This window comes from Anolis carolinensis, chromosome 1 (genome assembly GCF_035594765.1).
Source record: "Anolis carolinensis isolate JA03-04 chromosome 1, rAnoCar3.1.pri, whole genome shotgun sequence".
Classification (NCBI taxonomy): domain Eukaryota; kingdom Metazoa; phylum Chordata; class Lepidosauria; order Squamata; family Dactyloidae; genus Anolis; species Anolis carolinensis.
In genome coordinates this window covers 30,018,049-30,038,168 of record NC_085841.1, presented here as the reverse complement: position 1 = coordinate 30,038,168, position 20,120 = coordinate 30,018,049, and the positions used below count along the sequence as shown (strand labels likewise).

The window sequence follows — 20,120 nt, the reverse complement described above, 5'->3', positions numbered from 1 at the left end:
TGTCCTTGGTAAACTTACGTATCCAGTAACGAATCACACCCGTCTTCAGGAAGTTCCCCAACAAAAGCCCAAGCGTCCGTCCAGATTACCTTGCCCAGCGCAATTAGACATTGGTCCCAAACCCCAATTTATCCCAGTTCAAGCTCATCATCGCTGTCAGCTGCCATCCCAATTCCAGGTGCCCCAACATCATCATCCTCATCAGAGCTTAAGCACCTTTGACTACGCCCCACAGCATCCCCAGCTGTGGATCCCACTCCATCCCTCCAGCCAGTCCATGGGTCTGATCCTGCAACCCGCCAATCACCTCCCATGCTTTCATTGCCTGTTTCCCCAACACCCAAATCCTCCCTCACACGAGTCCATTCCATGTCGTCCTCCTCCGAGCTGGCCATCTCTTCCTCCAAACCCTCAGAAAAACCCTCAAATGAGTCCTCATCTGTCAGGTCTGTAAACAAATCCCGGAGCCGTTTTCTTTCACGCTCCTCGAAAGAGTCTGACTCTCGAGGAGTCTTATGACCCCTTCTTCTATTACCGGAGCCCGAATGCTCAACCATAACACTTTGGGAATGATTATTCTCTCTTTGCAGACACTGCATTTGGTATAAAACAAAATTTGGCCAAACTTCATTGTGTTCTGATTTTTATTTTCAAATAGCTGTATGTGGTCATGACCATTTTCAAAGCAGTAGCCATATTAGGAAAAAAAAGAAAAGAAATATGAGGACATGGAGCAATGGGTTTAAATTGCAGGAAAAATATTCCACCTAAACATTAGGAAGAACTTCCTGATGGTGAGAGCTGTTAGGCAATGAAATATGCTGTCTCAGAGTGTGATGGAGTCAATTTCTGGAGGTTTTTAAGCAGAGGCTAGATGACCATCTGTCAGGGGTGCTTTGATTGTATATCCCTGCATAGCAGGGAGTTGTTATTTTTATATTTATTTATATCTGACTTTATCTCCCCAAAGGAGAATCAAGGCGACTTGACATAAAAGCATTAGTATATAATTTAAAATATACAAATATACAAACATTAAAACAGAATTAAACACAAACAGCAGTAAAAAAAATTCACAGTTAAAATCCATCAAAACATATTCAAAGTTAAACACTAAAGCACCCCCTGATTAGATCTTAAACACCTTCATCTTTGTGGTCCTACTGATCTACCTTGATGATTCTCTGAGTCTTGAGTTTTCAATACTTAAGCAGGGCAGTTGATGATCAGAGACACTATAGTTCTCTCAACCAAAGGGTTGCCATAAGGCAAAGTTGGGAATGGCGAATATTAGAAACAATCTGTCAAAAGACATTCATCTGTTCATGTATGAAATAAAAAGACAGTTCAGAAACACTAGATGGAAGTAAACAGAAACTCTTATCTTAAACTTTATCTGCATTGTTAGGACAAACTGCAAAAGATTTTTACTTTGTAAATTCTCATTGGCTGCCATCTCCAAAGCGACTGTCTTTTAAAAATGTACTAATAAGTATTATTATTGCATTTGTGTTCATGCAGATAAGTAGACCCATGGTCTCAGTGTGCAGTAGATCGTAGATGTGTTGTATCTTACACATGTTTATAACACAAATTTATTGTACTTTCTAGAAGGGATTGTATCTGTAAATATAAGCAATCCAACTGCAAAATATCAACCCGAGCCCTCATCCATCTACTCTTACTGAATTCATATGATTATCTATGACTTCATAAACGTGGAGCCTCCGGTGGCCTAGGGGATAAACCTCGTGACTTGAAGGTTGGGTTGCTGACCTGAAAGCTGCCAGGTTCGAATCCCACCCGGGGAGAGCGTGGATGAGTTCCCTCTTTCAGCTCCAGCTCCATGCGGGGACATGAGAGAAGCCTCCTACAAGGATGGTAAAACATCAAAACATCCGGGCGTCCCCTGGGCAATGTCCTTGCAGACGGCCAATTCTCTCACTCCAGAAGCAACTCTGGTTGCTCCTGACACGAAAAAAACAAACAAACTTCATAAACTATGATTTGGTGACTTGCTATGTTATCTAGCTCTACAATTAAGAGAGAACTCAGAGAAGCTCCTTGTTTAGACCCCAGCCAATATTCTTGCTGACTGTGGATTCTGGAAGCTGTGATTTTTTAAAAAGCAATTTGTCTAGCTGATTAAAAAATGTGAAAGCACAGACTAGCAGCAAATGCCCAGATCATCTTAAATGTAGATATCCTTTAGTTTTATCCAGAAATGCCGGCATTGTAGTGAAGCTATTCAATACACAAAAGAGTTTGCACTTTATCATCGTGAAAACAAAGCAAGGGAGAGAAGAATCTGCAATCCACTAGATATAGATGAATAACCTAGCCAATGCAGCCTTGAGGAAATGATATTAATCCTTTCAACCTGTCAGACTTTTAAAAATGATAAGCTATATTATCAAAGAGATTTAATTGGGTTTCTGTTGTTCACATTAGGACAGTAAAACAGCCAGCAGCTGTACAATCATCAGCTTCCACCAAAAAAAAAAAAAAATCAGTTCAATCAGAAAATAAACTATAGCTGCACAGGGAACTGTCTGTTTGCAACTTCCTTTTTAATTGTTTCTTTTAGGATCATGGTGTATAGTCAGGCCCGGCCCAACACGGCATGCTGGCCACGCCCCCGAGTTGGGCGCCACCTTCCCAGGGGCGCTATTGAACCCCTGGGAGGCGGGGCCACACCTGGCGGAGGCGGGGCCATGTGACATGGAGGCGTGGCCAGCTCTGGCCCCGCCTCCCACGGGGCATGCCATGGCGCAGCCAGGCCAGGGCGCACCCCGCGGGAGGCAGGACCGGCCACGCCTCCCATGGCGCGCGCCCACTGCAGCAGGAGTCCTTTCAGGCTGCGGCCTGGAAGAACTCCAGCCGCAGCTTGGCTGCGCCAGGGCGCGCCCTGCAGGAGGCGGGGCCACGTTTGGCCCCGCCTCCCGCGCCGTGCACCCTGGCCCCACCTCCCATGCCGCCCGCACCGTGGGAGGCATGGCCGCCCGGTGTTGGAGGCGGGGTTAGGGCGCGGGGGGCGGGGCCAGTCATGGCCACGCCTCCTGCGGCGCAGGGGAGGGGGCGCAAAAAAAAACTTGCGTACCCCTTCGAATTTCCTCGGGCCGGTCCTGTGTATAGTGGTTGTAATGTTAGACCTTCAAGACCAGTGGTTCTCATCCTGTGGGTCTCCAGATGTTTTGGCCTTAAACTCCTAGAAATCCTAACAGCTGGTAAACTGGCTTGGATTTCTGGGAGTTGTAGGCCAAAACGCCTGGGGACCCACAGGTTGAGAACCACTGTTCTAGATACCAAAGTCTGAATCCCGGCTTAGCCATAGAAATCTACTGAGTGAACAAATCACACCCTCAGTTTTAGAGGAAGGCAATGGCAAATCTGCTTTGAATTAAACTTGTCATAAATGCCTTAGGTGAGATATGGTCACTAGAATCCCCTCGATGGATTGTCACCTTGTCGTGGTGAGGGAGCTTACAGGTTTTTGAACTGTTAGGCTGGCAGAAGCTGGGGCTCACAATGGGAGTTCACCCCGTCCAGCAGATTCGAACCACTGACCTTCTGGTCAGCAAGTTCAGCAGCTTAGTGGTTTAACTCGTTACGCCACCGTGGCCCCTTTTCTTTAGTTACTCTATGTGGTCTATGTATCTTAGGCTACACCCCCCTTTGTATCTTAAAAGATATGAATGAATTTACAGGAATTTAAAAAAAATGTCATTACTGATAACTTTATATTGAATTCAGGAAACTGTGCCTCCCAGTACAATATTTCATTTAGTGAGCTTATTACTTTTGACTTGTTGAATGCACTGTGTTCTCTTGCATTTATAACATTACCATAAATCAGGCTTCCCCAGTACCTTAGAGTTCTCAGCATGCATTCAGTTCCAAATGATATTCACAATGATGGCAGGATATTCTTGGGGGTCAATGTGGTTGAGCTGATAAAATAGGTTAGTGGCAGATCATACTGTTTGTATACTGAAGATCCCGGGTTCAATCCCTGTGATCTCCACAGAGGGATGGTAAAGATCTAGTGAGCTACTACCATTCAGGATACACAGTACTACGCTGGGAGTTTAATGTAAAAACTGTTTACCTTATAAGATTTTTAGAAATCTCTGAATTTTTCAGGCAGGGTTTAAAGCGTAATAGTAGTTACTGGCTTTATGTGGCATCATAGCATAACATTCCCAAACTTTTTGGAGCATGAATGAATTTGTAAGTATCTTAAATCTTTTGGGTAAACACAGTTTTAAAAAACCTGGGATATATATCAGGATTATGTATACATGTTGGATAAGACTGTTATTTAAAAAAGCAAATATTAGATATAGCATTATTTTTTATGATTCTGAAACAATCCCTAGTCAGAAAAAAGTGATGGATAGAAGCTGTTATCCTCCTAAGGGTCCAAATGAAGCATTTAAAATAAGATATGCAGTAGAAAACCTTTCTTGCTTTTTTCCAGTCACTGATTCCCAATGTTAACAGAGAGATGCTCAGCCTTTAATGATTGTACTGTAGCAAGTCTCCATGATTAAAATGTAGATTTCTGCTAGAGTATTTTCATATTGATAGCCACCTTGAATCAATGCAAATGCAAGAGCATTACCTTTAGATTCTAAAATATGAACATTCTCAGAAAGATTTCAGTCCCCTCCTTCACCAATGTAGGTCAAGTATAGGGATTGTGTGGATCTCTAGGTACAGTTCAGCTGCCATCATTCCTCATTATTGTTTAAGGAGTGCTTGCCAAGGTTGACGTTGCAGTCTAATACAATCTGTTGAGATGCAGTCTATCAATGTCTGAAGAGTAATGCAATACCCATTCATGGGGTCACCAGATCCTATTGGAGATGGAAAGCACCTAAACAAAATGAAATGAGTCACACCCTCCTTTTGTGAGGAGAAGAGGACAGGAGACTTTCCTTCCATTTATGGTCCTCAGAAGCAAATCACATGGAGTTCAAGGGAACTGTCTCTTGAGGAAATTATTGCAGCCTAAATTAATTTATTTTCGGAACTAAATCTGGGTTGTGACAATTCCCAAATTTTGCACAACACCTGGTTTTCTAGTCTGCATCCAAAGTGGGTGTCATGGATAGTGTGGATGAGGGTTTGCTAAGTGAGGGCTTGTTTGCTGAATTAAAGCCCAGCCAGAAACAGCAACTCCCTCAGCCACACTCAGAAATAGCAACTATTTGGCATGCTGACCAAACACAAAAGGCTTCTGTTGAGCAGGCTGAGGAAGAGTTAACTGTGCCTTCTTTTGTAGAATTAAGGAGAGAAAGGGTTCAGTAAGAATTGCTGAGAAGAAGGCCGCAATCGGGGTCAGCTGTGAAAGCAACATTTAAGGGTTAGCAGTATGTTACTTGATTGCTGGCTACCACTTCTGTGTCCATGCTTGGACCTTAGAACCTTGTCTGTATCCATGCTTGGACTTTAGAACCTTTTGGAATTAGAACTGCTCTTGGACTTTGGCTCTTGACTTGTGGACACAGCCTTGTTGCTTGGAACTCTGGTATTTGTCTCTGACTCTGGACTGGACATTTGGCTTTTCCTTTTGCTTATTCCCCTGGGTTTTGTTTCTATCATGGACTAATTGGCTTGACCTTGGACTGTGCTCTTCTGTTGGTGTTTCAAGGTTGAGGCTCATGACAATAGGTGACATGTTTGCCTTTAGATGTGTTTACAGTGCATTTCTCAACAGCTCTTAGCATTGACTATGTTGACTAGAATTGATGGAAAGTATAGTCCATCAACATTGAGAGTATTACAATCTACCATCCCTGTCCTATGTTGTTCAAGAGAGCCCCTTCACAGCCCTTCAATGAATTGTCTGGGGTTTACAGTAGATATAGAATGGTGACGGGCACACAAAACATTAAATTTGCTCACATTCTCAAATTAATCTATTTTAGGATCCAAGTTACTATCTCTAACTTTTCTTTTGAAGTTTCTTCTGGAGAAGACCCAGAAAATCATGGTTTGAAATTCTTCTCTTAATACATAAAGCATTATGCATAAGAGAAATTATTAAGGCAGTGGCATAAGCAGCTATGAAAAGCATAGATTTTATGATGCAAAGCTGGCTGCTGTAATTTGTTTACTATTGCCAGGGGATGGTTTGCTTCATTTATTTACTCTGATTAAGGTAAGACTTTGCACAGAAGGAATGCACAGATCATCTGTCCTCAGATAATCCCTAGGGAAAGTTTTTGGTGGGTTTTCAAAAAACATATTACGCCAGTGAAAATCTCTGTGTATCTTTCATTGTGTCAAAAGAAGGTGTTAAATGGTCCATTTGCTCTAGGGAGAAAAATCCGGCTGGCTTAATTTTATCTAATTGCAATCTTAAAGTATATGGCAAAATTGTTCTTGTAATGTTTCCCTGCAATTGCTTTAGTTTATTACTTTACCCATAAGGGCTTCATTTACATAGAGGTGCCAGAAGGTAGAAGTCTCATCCCAGTGGGATAGATTGAGAATAGGGCACAAGAATATGTAAGTCTCCAAAAATACATGACGGTGGAATTAATGAAAAAATACTTTTGGCCACCGCTGTGCCTGGACTTCAAAGCACAGCAGTTAGTATAAAAGTACTTCAGGTCTGTAAATCTAACAGATGTGCCTAGTTAAATCCGAGTGGATAGGGAAGCTGATTTCATCATACGGTTTTTGTGGTAAAAGACGTTTTGAAGTGGTTTACCAGTGTCTCATAGAATCATAGAGTTGGAAGAGTACTCATGGGCCATCCAGTCCAATCCCCTGCCAAGAAGCAGGAAAATCACATTCAAAGCACCACTGACAGATGGCCATCGAGCCTCTGCTTAAAAGCCTCCAAAGAAGGAGGCGCTACCACATTCTAGGGCAAAGAGTTCCATTGCTGAACAGCTCTCACAGTTAGGAAGTTCTTCCTAATGTTTAGGTGGAATCTCCTTTTCTGTAGTTTGAAGCCATTGTTCCACATCCTTGTTTCCAGGGCAGCAGAAAACAAGCTTCTGAATAATACAAGTGTTAGCTATGGTGGCATTGGCTATGAGAGAGCCTCCACCACTGTCATATGCATACATAGCACTACGGCTGCTGACCAGAAGCTGTATTGCACATTTAGCCTGGCTCAGCAAAAGCTTGTCTCACATGTTAGAATCTATTAGCAGCAATGCTGACATCAAGACAGCTTCTTGCCTTAAAGGAATATGCAATCCCATAACTATGGAAAGGTACAGCCATTCTTCCACATTTGTGGTGTTGACTTTTCCGGACTTGATTATTCACAGATTTGATTAAAAATGTGCCCTTTAGAAATTTCTGGTTCTTCCCATGTGACCAAAGGGCCTAGATAATTCTAAAGAAAGTACCTCTTTAGGGATCTCTAGGTCCTCAAATGTGATTATATGATCATTTTTCAGCAGTAGTTGGCTCAGTCTTTAATGGAGGATCAAGAAATCAGATGAAGACAAGGACTTAGAAGGCCAGCTATACAGGAACTGAAGAATATCCTCAACTGTAAAAATTGAATACCAAGATTCATTTCAGGATTGTTCATGCCATCCATGCCATCTTATTTTTAATTTCAATAATGGTTGTCAAAGCTGTACAGTGAAGAAAGTTGATAGTAAATCAACACATCTGAAATAATAGTGTTGGAGGAGAGTTCTGCAGATACCAAGACTGACAAAAAAAACAAAAACAAATAAATGGGTACTAGAGCCTGAGCGCTGCATAGAAGTCACTAAACCAAGATTGTTGCACTTTAGGCATATACTAAGAAGAAACAGCTTATTAGAAAATACTATGATACTTGGCAAGGCAAAGTCCAACATGGAAAGAAGAAGATTGCATTACAGGTGGATAGACTCAGTTAAAGAAGCCATGGCACTGAGCTTGCAAGGGCTGTCGATAACAGTGTGACTTGGAGGCCTCTCCTCCATAGGGTCATTGTAAGTCAAACCTGACTTCAGGGTTGAGAATTAAATTGCAAATCCCAAAATTCCACAGGATGTTGCCATGGCAGGTAAAGTGAAATTATATGCTGTAACTGTAGTGTAGTCGGACAAAAAAAAAATCCACGTTTACTGTGTGAGTTTTTCCTTCTGAACAAAGTACTCTTTTGGAGAGGTTCCAAGCTAAATTAGTTTTCAAACAGAATGCCCTTTTCTCTCTCTCTCCACCCCTCAGCTGGAAGAAAAGTGTTGAATTTATTTGTTCTTCCTCACAAGGATAAAAGAAACAAATGCAGGCATTCAGGATGAATACAGAGAAGGGCAGGAGTAGTTTTTACCTGCAATATTTCGCAGATGAAACCAGGATATATATGGCCAAATGACATTAGAGTGTGGAAAAGATGGTAACACACAATATGGCAGAAGCAGAACCAACTAGGAAGGGAAAAAATTCAGCCCTCTCCTCTCTTCCCTGCTGAGTTAATGGAGTGCAAACATCTTTTGACTACTTTTGAACTTTGAATTCAATTTACAGCAACTGAAGTAAGCCGAGAACAAAGGGGAAAAGTGGTATGAGAGAGAAACTGCTAAAACCATTTAAAGGGACTGAAGAAGTAGGATGACAGGATTAATTAGAACCAAAGTGGAATAGTTGGAGGATATAGTTGGGACCCTAGATAAATATTGTGAGTGGAAAGAAGGCAGTAGAAACTTGCCTCATTTTTTGCAACATATGGGCATTTTGCCAACATTTACTTCAACTTTTTTTCCAAAATCAAATGAGACAGGGAGCTTGGCATATACCAAGGACAATGTTGGTAGGCAAAGTGCTGCCTGTGGACACTATGCTAGAGATCTCAGCAGTATTCATAATGTTAGTTACCTTGGGCAATGAAGTCAGTCCTACATATCCATGGATTTTGAAGCCATAGATTCAACCATTTGCGTGGGGATGTGCGACACTGCTCCTGCTACTAAGACCAGTAAAGACACGAGACCAGGGTTGGAGGAAAAATGGCCACAACTTGTTTATTGATTACAGAAACAGCAGATGGGTTGGCTGCCCTGCATGGGTTCTGGATCCAGAGATCAGTCAGCCCGGTGCTGACCAATACCAAAACCGTGCCAGGATGCAACCGGGTCAATACCGGGACAGAGTTAATCCCGCATCCCTTGCAACCACCGTGCACTCCCCCCGCCGTCCGGTAGGGGGGGGGAGGCAAACCAGATCCAGGGCCCATGCCAAACGCCCGCCAAGTTGTGACAAAGCTGAAAACATAACAACATTATTAAAAGAGACAAGCAGGGAGGGAGGGGTGGGACAAAGAACAGAGGCCCAGTGCTATCCAGGACCTCTAGGGCAGCCTAATAAAGGCTGCCCTGGCCAATCAGCGGCGGGCCCCGTCCTGCATGTAAGAGCAGGCCCTGGCCGCTGATAGGCCAGGGGAAAGCCGCGGCGGGAAACATTCCCACCAAGAAAGGGGGGGCTCTGGGAAGGAGAAGGCCCCTTCCGGCCCCCAGAAGCATGGGAGCACCCACCCCCGCAACGGACGCTCCAGGTGAGTCTGGCCCTTCTTTTGCATGGGGATGTGCGACACTGCTCCTGCTACTAAGACCAGTAAAGACACGAGACCAGGGTTGGAGGAAAAATGGCCACAACTTGTTTATTGATTACAGAAACAGCAGATGGGTTGGCTGCCCTGCATGGGTTCTGGATCCAGAGATCAGTCAGCCCGGTGCTGACCAATACCAAAACCGTGCCAGTATGCAACCGGGTCAATACCGGGACAGAGTTAATTCCGCATCCCTGGCAACCACCGTGCACTCCCCCCGCCGTCCGGTAGGGGGGGGGGGAGGCAAACCAGATCCAGGGCCCATGCCAAACGCCACAAAAAGGGGAGTGGGGAACCCACTGCCCTTGCTGCCAACCCACGCTTCCTGCAACCAATGGATCCCAAAATAGCAAAGTCACCAAAACCCCAACCCAAAAACCGAAACGAGAAACGCCGAACGTGGGCCAAAGGCCCAGGAAAGAAAAAGTCCCCGCAAGAGAAAATTCTCCAACGCTGAGGCAACACAAGAATGTCCATAATCCAAACACAGTCCTTGCAGTCCATCCGTAACCAGCTTGCTCTTCAAAGTAGAATAAACCTCTCTCCGAATCATGGATTGCACGACAGCCAGCTGGAGCTGCTCCTCGTCCCTTGTGTCCTTTTTCTAGCTCCCTTTTTGCCTTTGCTTCCTGCGTCTGCCCTGTTAATAGAAAAGGGAGAACAACCGGGAGATTCCCTAGCTTCAACGAGAAGGCATGGCCTCACATAAGATGTGTAAGCTGAAGACTTCCAGCGACCAAGTGTCTTGATGATGTCCACAGGGACGCCACCTACTGCGGCTGTGGTGGCAGCCCCGATCCTGAAAGAATGACCCCCAAATTCCTCCCATGGGAGTCCCAGGAGTTTGAGGGATAAGCGAAAGATAGCCATGAACTGGTACCTGGTGAGAGGGCTCTTATTTTGGTGAATGAACAACGGACCCGGGGAAGGACCCCGAATGTCCAAAAACTTAGCCAGGGCCCGAACTGGGCAAAGCTGCCCTGGATCTAACCCCTGGATGGAAAGGGAGACCCCTTTTCCCAGTTGGTCCGTCTTGGACTTACGGATACGAATGACCAGGGAGTGGCCCTGGATGGAAACATCCCTCAATTGCAAAGCTCTACCAGAAGTATCTGCCTTGGAATTAGCTACCACTTCCCCTAGCCGAAGGGCCCCAAAGAAGGAAGTGGAGAAAGCAGCAGAAAACAACTTGACCTCGTATCTAGACGTGCAAATCTTCCGTAGTGATGCGACGACTTGAACTAGGGTGGTGTAGGATAGAGGGTGTCTGGAGTCCGGCATTTTAGGGGACCGCTTGTTCCAACCCCTCAGCAATTTTCTAATTCTGTAAGCTTGGCAAGGGTCTGCAAAACCAGCAGCTTTGCAGTAGAAGGCGATCCCTGCCAGCTGAAGCCGCATAGCATGTGTAGAAACCTTGGCCCTTCTCTGATGAATGATGAAGTGTAGCACCTCATCCTCCGAAACCGGCCCTTTGCTGTCGTAACCAACCTCCGATCTGAACTTAGTGAACTTGGCCATGGCAGCGCGGTAGGCCTTCTGAGTAGCCGGTGCAACGGACAGCATCAGTTCTGACCATGCCTCTCGTCTCCAAGGGTCCACAGATCCTGGGGGAAGCTTGTGGGCAGAGGATCCGCCTCTGGTGCTAGGGATCGAAATCTGTCCTCCTGGAAACGGGACAATGCATCTGCTACTTCGTTGTTCAATCCTGGAATATATTGCACTGAGAAAGAGATGTTAGCTTCCAAGCAGATTAATACAAACTGTCTGACCAGCCTCATGACCCTGGGTGACTTGGAGGATTGTCTGTTGACAACCCTGACTACTGCTTGATTGTCACACCAAAACCGAACCCTCTTATTGCTAAATAAGTTGGTCCAAATGCGCACTGCAACTAAAATGGGAAAAAACTCCAAAAAGGTGAGATCCCGCAAAATGTTCCCCCTGCCCCAGCTGGGAGGCCACCTGGCAGAGCACCAATGGCCCTGGAGGTAGACTCCAAAGCCTATACTCCCTGCCGCATCTGAGTGGACCTGAAGTTCATTCCCGGGTTCCCATTTTGCCTGCCACATGGATACTCCATTGAACCTTTCCAAAAATTGAAGCCATACCTGTAGATCTTCATGCATACCTAGAGTAACTCGGATTCTGTGGTGGGGAGCCCTCACCCCAGCGGTAGCCCTAGCCAAGCGAGCAGAAAAGGGTCTGCCTGGCGACATGACTTTACAGGCAAAGTTAAGGTGGCCCAAGAGGGTCTGAAGTTCCTTTAAAGTCAACTTCTTTTTGTCTATAGAACGGACGCTCCAGGTGAGTCTGGCCCTTCTTTTAGGGCTTGAAAATATTTTTTAAAATTCCAAATGCTAAACCTTGCATTTGTCTTTTTATGTTTAGGGACACCATTTTACTACAGCACTGTATATAATAGGACTTGAATATCCATGAATTTTGGTGTCCAGGGTATGTGTTTGTTCCTGATACCAAACGACTGCTCTATTTCAAACTGTTGATATCTGGTGTTATCTATACTCTTATTTCTTTTCACTTTGCTTTTTATATGTAAAGGAAAGGTCTCTTTATTTTCTCAAAGCCGTTTATAATCTTGGTAGATCCTCGCTCCTAGCTGAGCTTTCGTATTGCTACTTGTGTAATCAGCTTTCTTTTTGAGAATCTGTGGAGTTCTCTGAATGGGTGCAAAGACATTTTTAGTTTGGTGGGTAGACTCCAAGGTTTCTGCCACAAATTTTTCAATTCTTACTGAAGCAAAAAATGCAGAGCCTTTCTCATTTATATGGGAAACAAATATCTGGCAGTCATAACTGAATGTGCGCCTAGAAGCAATGTCTTGAATGACAGGAGTTAAAAGAAAATTGTTTGAATGTCTGCCACCTCTGTTAATCTTTTGTATGCATTCAGAACCATGTAAGTCCTAGAATATGAAAGAGAGGTCAAAATCTGTCTTGGGTATTAATTTGTATTTATTTTTGAGGAGAATAGAGATACTGAGAATATAGAGGTGTGTTTAGTTTTCAAAAATAATTAATGGTACTTTGAAAAAATAGTTGACTCTAAAGTATGACCCCCCATATTCAGGGGGATAAATACTCCCCAAGGATCTCTGAAGCTACAGATAATAGTGAACCCTATATTTTAACAATTATTGTCCCAGAAGCATTACACAGAACACTACTGGAGGACCTAGAGAAGTCCACAAATACTTCCAGAACAAATATTTTTTGGAGCATAAATTAAATAATACATATCAAGTCCATGGAATAGCAGGTCGACCTGTACATCCATGATGAATAATGCAATTAAAAATCAGGAAATATGTGTTAGCAATGTAATGAGAAAGTAACCATAAAGTTACTATTACAGTACATAAGTACAGTAGAGTCTCACTTATCCAAGCTAAATGGGCTGGCAGAAGCTTGGATAAGCGAATATCTTGGATAATAAGGAGGGATTAAGGAAAAGCCTATTAAACATCAAATGAGGTTATGATTTTACAAATTAAGCACCAAAACATCATGTTATACAACAAATTTGACAGAAAAAGTAGTCCAATACGCAGTAATGTTATGTTGTAATTACTGTATTTACGAATCAATCCTCTGATTTAGAGTAAGAAAAATATTATAGTTAGAAAAATTATTGTGAAAGAATAGTAAATATGAGAGCTATATAAATCCACAATTTTGTTCTGAGCAACCATCGTTTTTATCTTTTTTTCCACACATATACCCTATTTCCTTCTCCACATAAGGAAATCAAAGTAGAAATATTTGAATAACCATAACTTTCCATTTTGTCAGATCTATGTTCAAAATATTTCTTAACCTGCCCTTTTCTGAACCTGGTAAATATAAGTTTCCAGTTTGGATAAAACAGGTGACCATGGTTGATTAAAGACTTTGATGATGAGCCAAGTACACCAAGTACAATTAGAGAGGAGAAAATGAGTGGTTAGAGGGCAGAGTATATGGACAAAACCCATGTGCATATCAGTAAATAAATCATCATTCACATATAACATCATATTTGTCTATGCCCATTTAGTAGGTATTTTGAGCTATCATTCAAATGTACAACGCCCCTATTAAAGTAGCTCCAATAGTTGCCAATAAGTTGCCAGGCCCAATTCAAGGTGCAGGTTATGACCTATAAAGCCCTAAACGGTTTGGGCCCCACCTATCTCCGTGGTTGAATCTCCCCCTATTTTTTTGGTGTGGACACTTACATCTTCTGGTGAGGCCCTCCTCCTGCTCTCACCACCATCCCAAATGTAGTTGGTGGGGATGAGGGAGAACGCCTTCTCAGTGGTGGCCCCATGCCTTTGGAACACCTTTCCCAAAGAGATAAGACAAGCCCCATCACTATCCTCCTTCCGCAGGGACCTGAAAACCTGGTGGTTCCAGCAGGCCTTTGAAAATGATTAATCCCAGACCCTACCCTGGACTCCAGATAGGGCCCCCCTTGCACTTTACCCACTTCCCCGGCCCTACGATACCTCATTGAACTACCTTTGTCAGCTTATAGCTGCTTAGCAGGCCTTGAGATCGAGTAACCTAGGCCCTATCCTGGCCATCAGTTTTCACTTATCTCCCAGCAATAATAATAATAATAATAATAATAATAATAATAATAATAATAATAATAATAAAGCGTTATTTATACTCTGCCACCATCTCCCTGCGGGGACTCGGGGCGGCTTACATGGGGCAACGGCCCAAGCAACATAAGGACAAAATATAAACAACATAGTACAAATCACAATATAAAAAAGATAAAACAGTAATATAATATATCAATTAAACCAACAATACAGGATAAAAAATTACATTTAAAACACATAAATGGTAAGACCATGATAAATACAGGATAGATTATTAAAAACCCTCTGGGGCTGATTAATTAATGACTGTATCTCCAAAGGCCTGCCGAAACATCCAAGTCTTCAGTTGTTTCCTGAAGGAAGATAGAGAGGGAGCCATCCTAATCTCCCTGGGGAGGGAGTTCCAGAGTCGGGGAGCCATGGCCGAGAAGGCCCTCTCTCTCGTCCCCAACAAATGCAGTTGTGAGGAGGGTGGAAGTGAGAGGAGGGCCTCCCCGGAAGATCTCAGCGATCGGGTGGGTTCATAGGCGACAACGCAGCATTAGGCCTGGCCCAGCCTCACCCAGTTGTTTAGGCCCACGCTGGAATTCTGACCACTGGTAGCTGAATTCACCCAATGGAATAGCTCTGAAACTGGTTTTAGTTTTCTAATTTTAATTGAGTGTATTTGTTTTACTAGTGACTATGTTTATGTTTTTTATTATGTTGTATTGTATGTTCTTCTATGTTGGTATTGAATGCATTATCTATATTGGAAACTGCCCTGAGTCCCTTCTGGGGAGATAGAGCAGTATACAAATAAAGTTTTGTTGTTGTTGTTGATTCTGTCTACATATATTTTATGCAAATCTTTGTTAGCTTGGCTGATACACACGTTTTGGAGAAACATGTATAGTTTCTTTCCCCCCTCTTTTTATATAGTTTATAATACTTTATTGTAGGTGTCATTATAGCAGCGTTTGTATGTAGACTGCATACAAGATGAGTTAAACGTTTTCAAAATGTCATTGGAGCAGTATTTATCTAAATTGTTAAGATGTTCAGCAAAATAAACATCATAGACTCTTACTGTTTGAAAGTGACCATTTGATTATATAGCTGCTCTTTCAGACATTAAGAATAAAATATTTTTGTGGAAATATTTTGATTAATGCACCTGCCATGTACTTTACTTCACGCAAAAGTAAAAGGGAAAGAATTCAGCTAGGTTTGAGTGACTGACAAAAAGGTCTTCTTAAAATGACATCCAGCCTTGTTTTTAATACACAATCTGACCTTCAGTTTGTAGATCAAGGTGCGCTACTTAAATTCAGATGAAATTACATGGAAAGAAAATGTGTGGGAGATCAAAATCTCAGGGTGACTTTTATCCACTTTGCCAATTAAACTTGAGCCGGGAAGAGAAAGGAAACATAAAGAGACTGAATGCCTTTAGGTTGTAAGACATTATTTTTGAAGTTTTAACAAAAGACTGACAGTTGAGTTTCTGTTATCCAATTAATTATCCTACTTTGCTCCAATTACTGTAATTAATGAATTAGCAAATTAAATATTATTGTCTAGCAGAAGTGACATTTGAAAAAATCTGACAAAAGTTCATTTTCATGACTGAATAACACAGGAAACATTTTTTAAGAATCCTTAAAAGCATATATAGAATACTGGCAGCATTCTACATTTTGAATTGAATGGATTAAGCACAGTTACTTGTTAAGAATGAGTTATTTGTATGGGTGAAATAATGCGTCCTGTCTTCAATCTCACTGTTTTTGGAACACACAAAGTTTCTCTTGTTCCAACATAAAAGCACTTATTTTTGTTGCCTGAAGGCTTTAAGGTGATTTTAGAGAACCTTCAGATAGCACTGCTATTTTGAGGAAGAATTGATTTTTAAAACATGTGCTTTGACCCTCAAATTAGGACTGGAGTAAAATCAGGAGTGGAGGGAGTGTGCAACCAGACTGGTGAGCTTTTACTGGTTGTTGGGTGAGTGGCATGGAGTTGCCGCAGGTTCTTGCTCACCTATAAAGATCTGGAAAGGTCAACACCATTTTTTTTCTTTTGTTTGGTTTGTACTCGTGCAAAGTTTTAAAACTTCCTTCTTTGAAGCCTTCTTTGCCTTTATAGATCCCTTTGGGTAGGATGATGGAATGTTCTTATGGGACAAGCTCTATAAAACATTTTTCTGAGAGTAAGCACTATTGAATTCAGTAGAAAATACATCTTAGAGAACCTGTACACAATTGCACCATATGCTGTCAATCATACACCTACTTTTCTGGGAATTAAATTTGAAAAATGAGGCAGAAAATTAGAGTGGATTGAGGCAGCACATGTGTAGGCTGAGGTAACTGCCCAGGTATGTACCCAATTCAATGAGAGTGCAGCTGGATGATCAGAGCAACAGAAAAGAGATAAAGGCTATTTGACATGTATTCACACAAACAACAAAAAAACCCTACAAAACCCATAGCCATTGTAGGGATGTAACTCAACATAAACCAGTATGGGGAACATGTGCTCAGAGTAGGCTGTTAGGAATTGTGGGAGTTGGAGTTCAAAACACCCGGCGAGCCAAAGTTTGTCCATGTCTGGTCTAGATTAAGGGAAGTAATGGTGCCTCTCTATCTGCTTTGGTAAAACTCACTTGGAATACTGTGTCCATTTATGGGAATCACAATTTAAGAGAGATATTGACAAGCTGAAAGGTGTCCAGAGGAGGGTGACTAAAATGATCAAAAGGTCTGGATACCATGCCTTATGAGGAGTGGTTTAAAGAGCTGCCTATGTTTAGCCTGAAGAAAAGAAGGTTGAGAGGAGACATGATCGCCATGTATAAATATTTGAAAGGATGTCACAAGGAAGAGGGAGCAGGGTTGTTTTCTGCTGCCCTGGAGACCAGGACTCAGAGCAATGGGTTCAAATTACAGGAAAGGAGTTTCCACCTGAAGATTAGGAAGAACGTTCTGACCGTAAGAGCTGTTCAACTGTGGAACTGTGTGTTTGGAGGCTTTTAAACAGAGGCTGGATGGCCATCTTTCAAGGGTACATTGTGCTTTTCCTGAATAGCAGAGGGTTGGACAGTCTCTTCCAACTCTATAATTCTATGATTTTAAAACTGTCCTGGGATTGCCTGAGGAAAAAGTCCTAACTTTTAAGAACCACTGCATTTTGTTACTTATGATATACAAAATTCTGCATCTCTGACAAGCTGTCTACAAAGCACACATTACTTGTCTCTGCAAACTGTGCGAAATGATAATGTTTTGTCATAATACAGGAATTATAGGACCAGCATGCCAAATTGTTTCAGACTCAAATCTTTTGATCAGTGTTGTCTGAATGCTTTCCTCCCCTCTCTGTCCTATCTTTACCAAGGACAACATTAACTTCTTAGGTCAACATGACACCTATGATAATGGAGGTTTTGGTTTAAAGATAAGGCTGGCAACATGGAATGGGCTAGAGAACATGTTTCACACAGAGAATATGCCTTACATACTTAAGAACGCATGTTCACAATGATGGAAGTAAACAAGAAAAGGACTTTTGATAGAAATAGGATATTTTTGAAATATTTTGTTGTGTCTTTTTTTAGACTTGACACTTATTTGATTGTGGATATTATTGCTTTTATTTCCCCTAGGCAAAGGAGATGTTTTTGGAGATGTCTTCTGGAAGGAAACGACTCTAGCCCAGTCTTGTGCTAATGTAAGGGCTTTGACGTACTGTGACCTTCACGTGATTAAAAGGGATGCCTTACAGAAAGTACTGGAATTCTACACAGCATTTTCACATTCTTTCTCCAGGAACCTCATTTTGACATACAATCTGCGGAAAAGGGTAAAGTACCATGAATTCAAGTACTCCATGTTACACGTGGTCTTTTGTCAGCGATCTTCCACATAATTTATTCTTGCGTATATTGTGCCACTTCATTCCATGTCTCATTGCTGCTATGTGAGTTCTTCAATATGACCATGTGTTTAAAAGTTAACCAGCTTACAACAGGCCTGTTGTATATTGGTTTATCAGAAAATTCACAGCATACTTACAAAACTATGGTCTTCAGTTCACACAGTTTTACATACCATGTATACTCATCTATAAGTTAACTGCGCTGTAAGTTGAGGGCAGGTTTTGGGGTCAAAATTATGGATTTTGATAAGACTTGTGGATAAGTCGAATGTCATTCTGCACAATGGGGAAAATGCCAGGGGGTTCAGCCACCCCTGGCCACCACCATTTTTCCTCCTGGCATTCAAAAAAGTCAGAAGTATCATCACATAGAGTGGATGGGGGTCAGTGCTTCTTTTAAGTTCTCCTAGGGCAAATGAAGCTGTTGCCTTTTTCCATTCTATTTAGAGAAGGGGCTGGTACTTTTTTTTATAAGAGTACTTAACATGGCCCATGGATAGGTCAACTCAGTTTTTGGGGTCAATTTCTTTACTCAGATTTCTAGACTTATGCATGAATATATGCAGTAGCATGAAAGCTCCTAGGAAACCATTTTGATGAAGCTTGGCAGAAGGATTTTTAAAATAAAATTTAAATACATAAAATGAAAAAAAATAAAAAATATGTGTATGATGCATTGGAACTGTGGTTATGTTAGGGCAAGGTGGACAACCATGGTCTTCTAGATGTCTTTGGTTAATAACCTCCACTAATAATAGTCAACAAAGTCAACTGTGAAGAATGGCTATGTTCACCACTATGCGTCAACACAAGGAATTGCTGACATTATTTTAAAAATCCCAACATTTGGATTTTCATAGATTGCTAGGTATGTCTATAGAATTCTGAACTCTATTGTTTCAATATAGCAATGTGAGAAAAGGTTAGTCTATAACAGGCACGGGCAAACTTCAGCCTTCCAAGTGTTTTGGACTTCAACTCCCACAATTCCTAACAGTCAGTAGGCTGTTAGAAATTTTGAGAGTTGAAATCCAAAACACCTGGAGGGCAAAGTCTACCCATGCCTGGTCTATAACCTCTGATCTTTCAATGTCTCATTGACTCTTAGCTTCTGCCACTGACTCAGTTTCTGGATGTGCAAGCAAATGAGAGATTCAGTGGGTTTTGTCCCAAGGAAATACGATTTACACAGCAGCATAGTGGCAAAAATGAACTGTGACTTAAAAGTGAAAAATACTGAGAATATGTATGTTAGACGTCTTCTTGATGGATGGACTTTTATTATTATATGTAGAATGCAAAATGCAGATCTGTTTCTTGAAGTTGCATTGTATCCATAAGGATTTATAGTAGCAGTAAGATTGATTTAAAAGAAGAGTTTTTTTTTAAAGGTATACTTTTGTGACATTTAAATACAGACCCCCTTTCCACTCCAGTGAAGTATTTTGGTGATTATATCTAGGAGGAGCAAAAAGGTCTACCAAGTAAGAGGGAAATATATCATTTGTCTTTAGCATCTGATGGGATGCATAACATTGTAACATCAACATTGTAACATCAAACTGTTGGCTGTATTGTTTCTGTATTCAGTTAAAAACACACAAGTACTTTCTTTTTATATTATGTAAATGTGTGAATTCTACTAAATTTGAGTACTGCTTCTTCCCTTGTTGTTTTTAAACCTCAGTTGAAAACTTCTTTTATTTTTCAAAGCTCTGGGATTTTGTTTGATGTTGTTTTGTAGCCTTGTATATTTTGATTACACGTATTGGACAGCTTGCTTTGTATTTTATGGTAGAAGTTTGTTTTGAATTTTATTTGGATGATTTGTTTTTGCAATTGTATTGTGCAGTTTTGTGATTTGTTATTCTTCCTTCCTTCTGTGTATGTATGTGTATATATATATATTTCAGATTGTATGCCTTTGACAGGATGCACTGTTTTGGACTGTTTTACTGTACAGCACTAATGTACATTTGATGGCACTATATAAAGAGCTGAACATCATCAACTTCAAAAAGA

At 41.7% G+C, this 20,120-nt stretch overlaps 1 protein-coding gene across 1 annotated transcript in view; it reads left to right on the top strand.

The window, feature by feature from the left end:
- kcnh1 (potassium voltage-gated channel subfamily H member 1) overlaps window positions 1-20,120 on the top strand; it is a 313,161-nt gene that overhangs the window by 162,063 nt on the left and 130,978 nt on the right. The window contains exon 10 of the mRNA XM_062971714.1: window positions 17,827-18,023. Within this exon, the coding sequence (XP_062827784.1) occupies window positions 17,827-18,023 (197 nt within the window). The remainder of the gene's footprint in view (window positions 1-17,826; window positions 18,024-20,120) is intronic.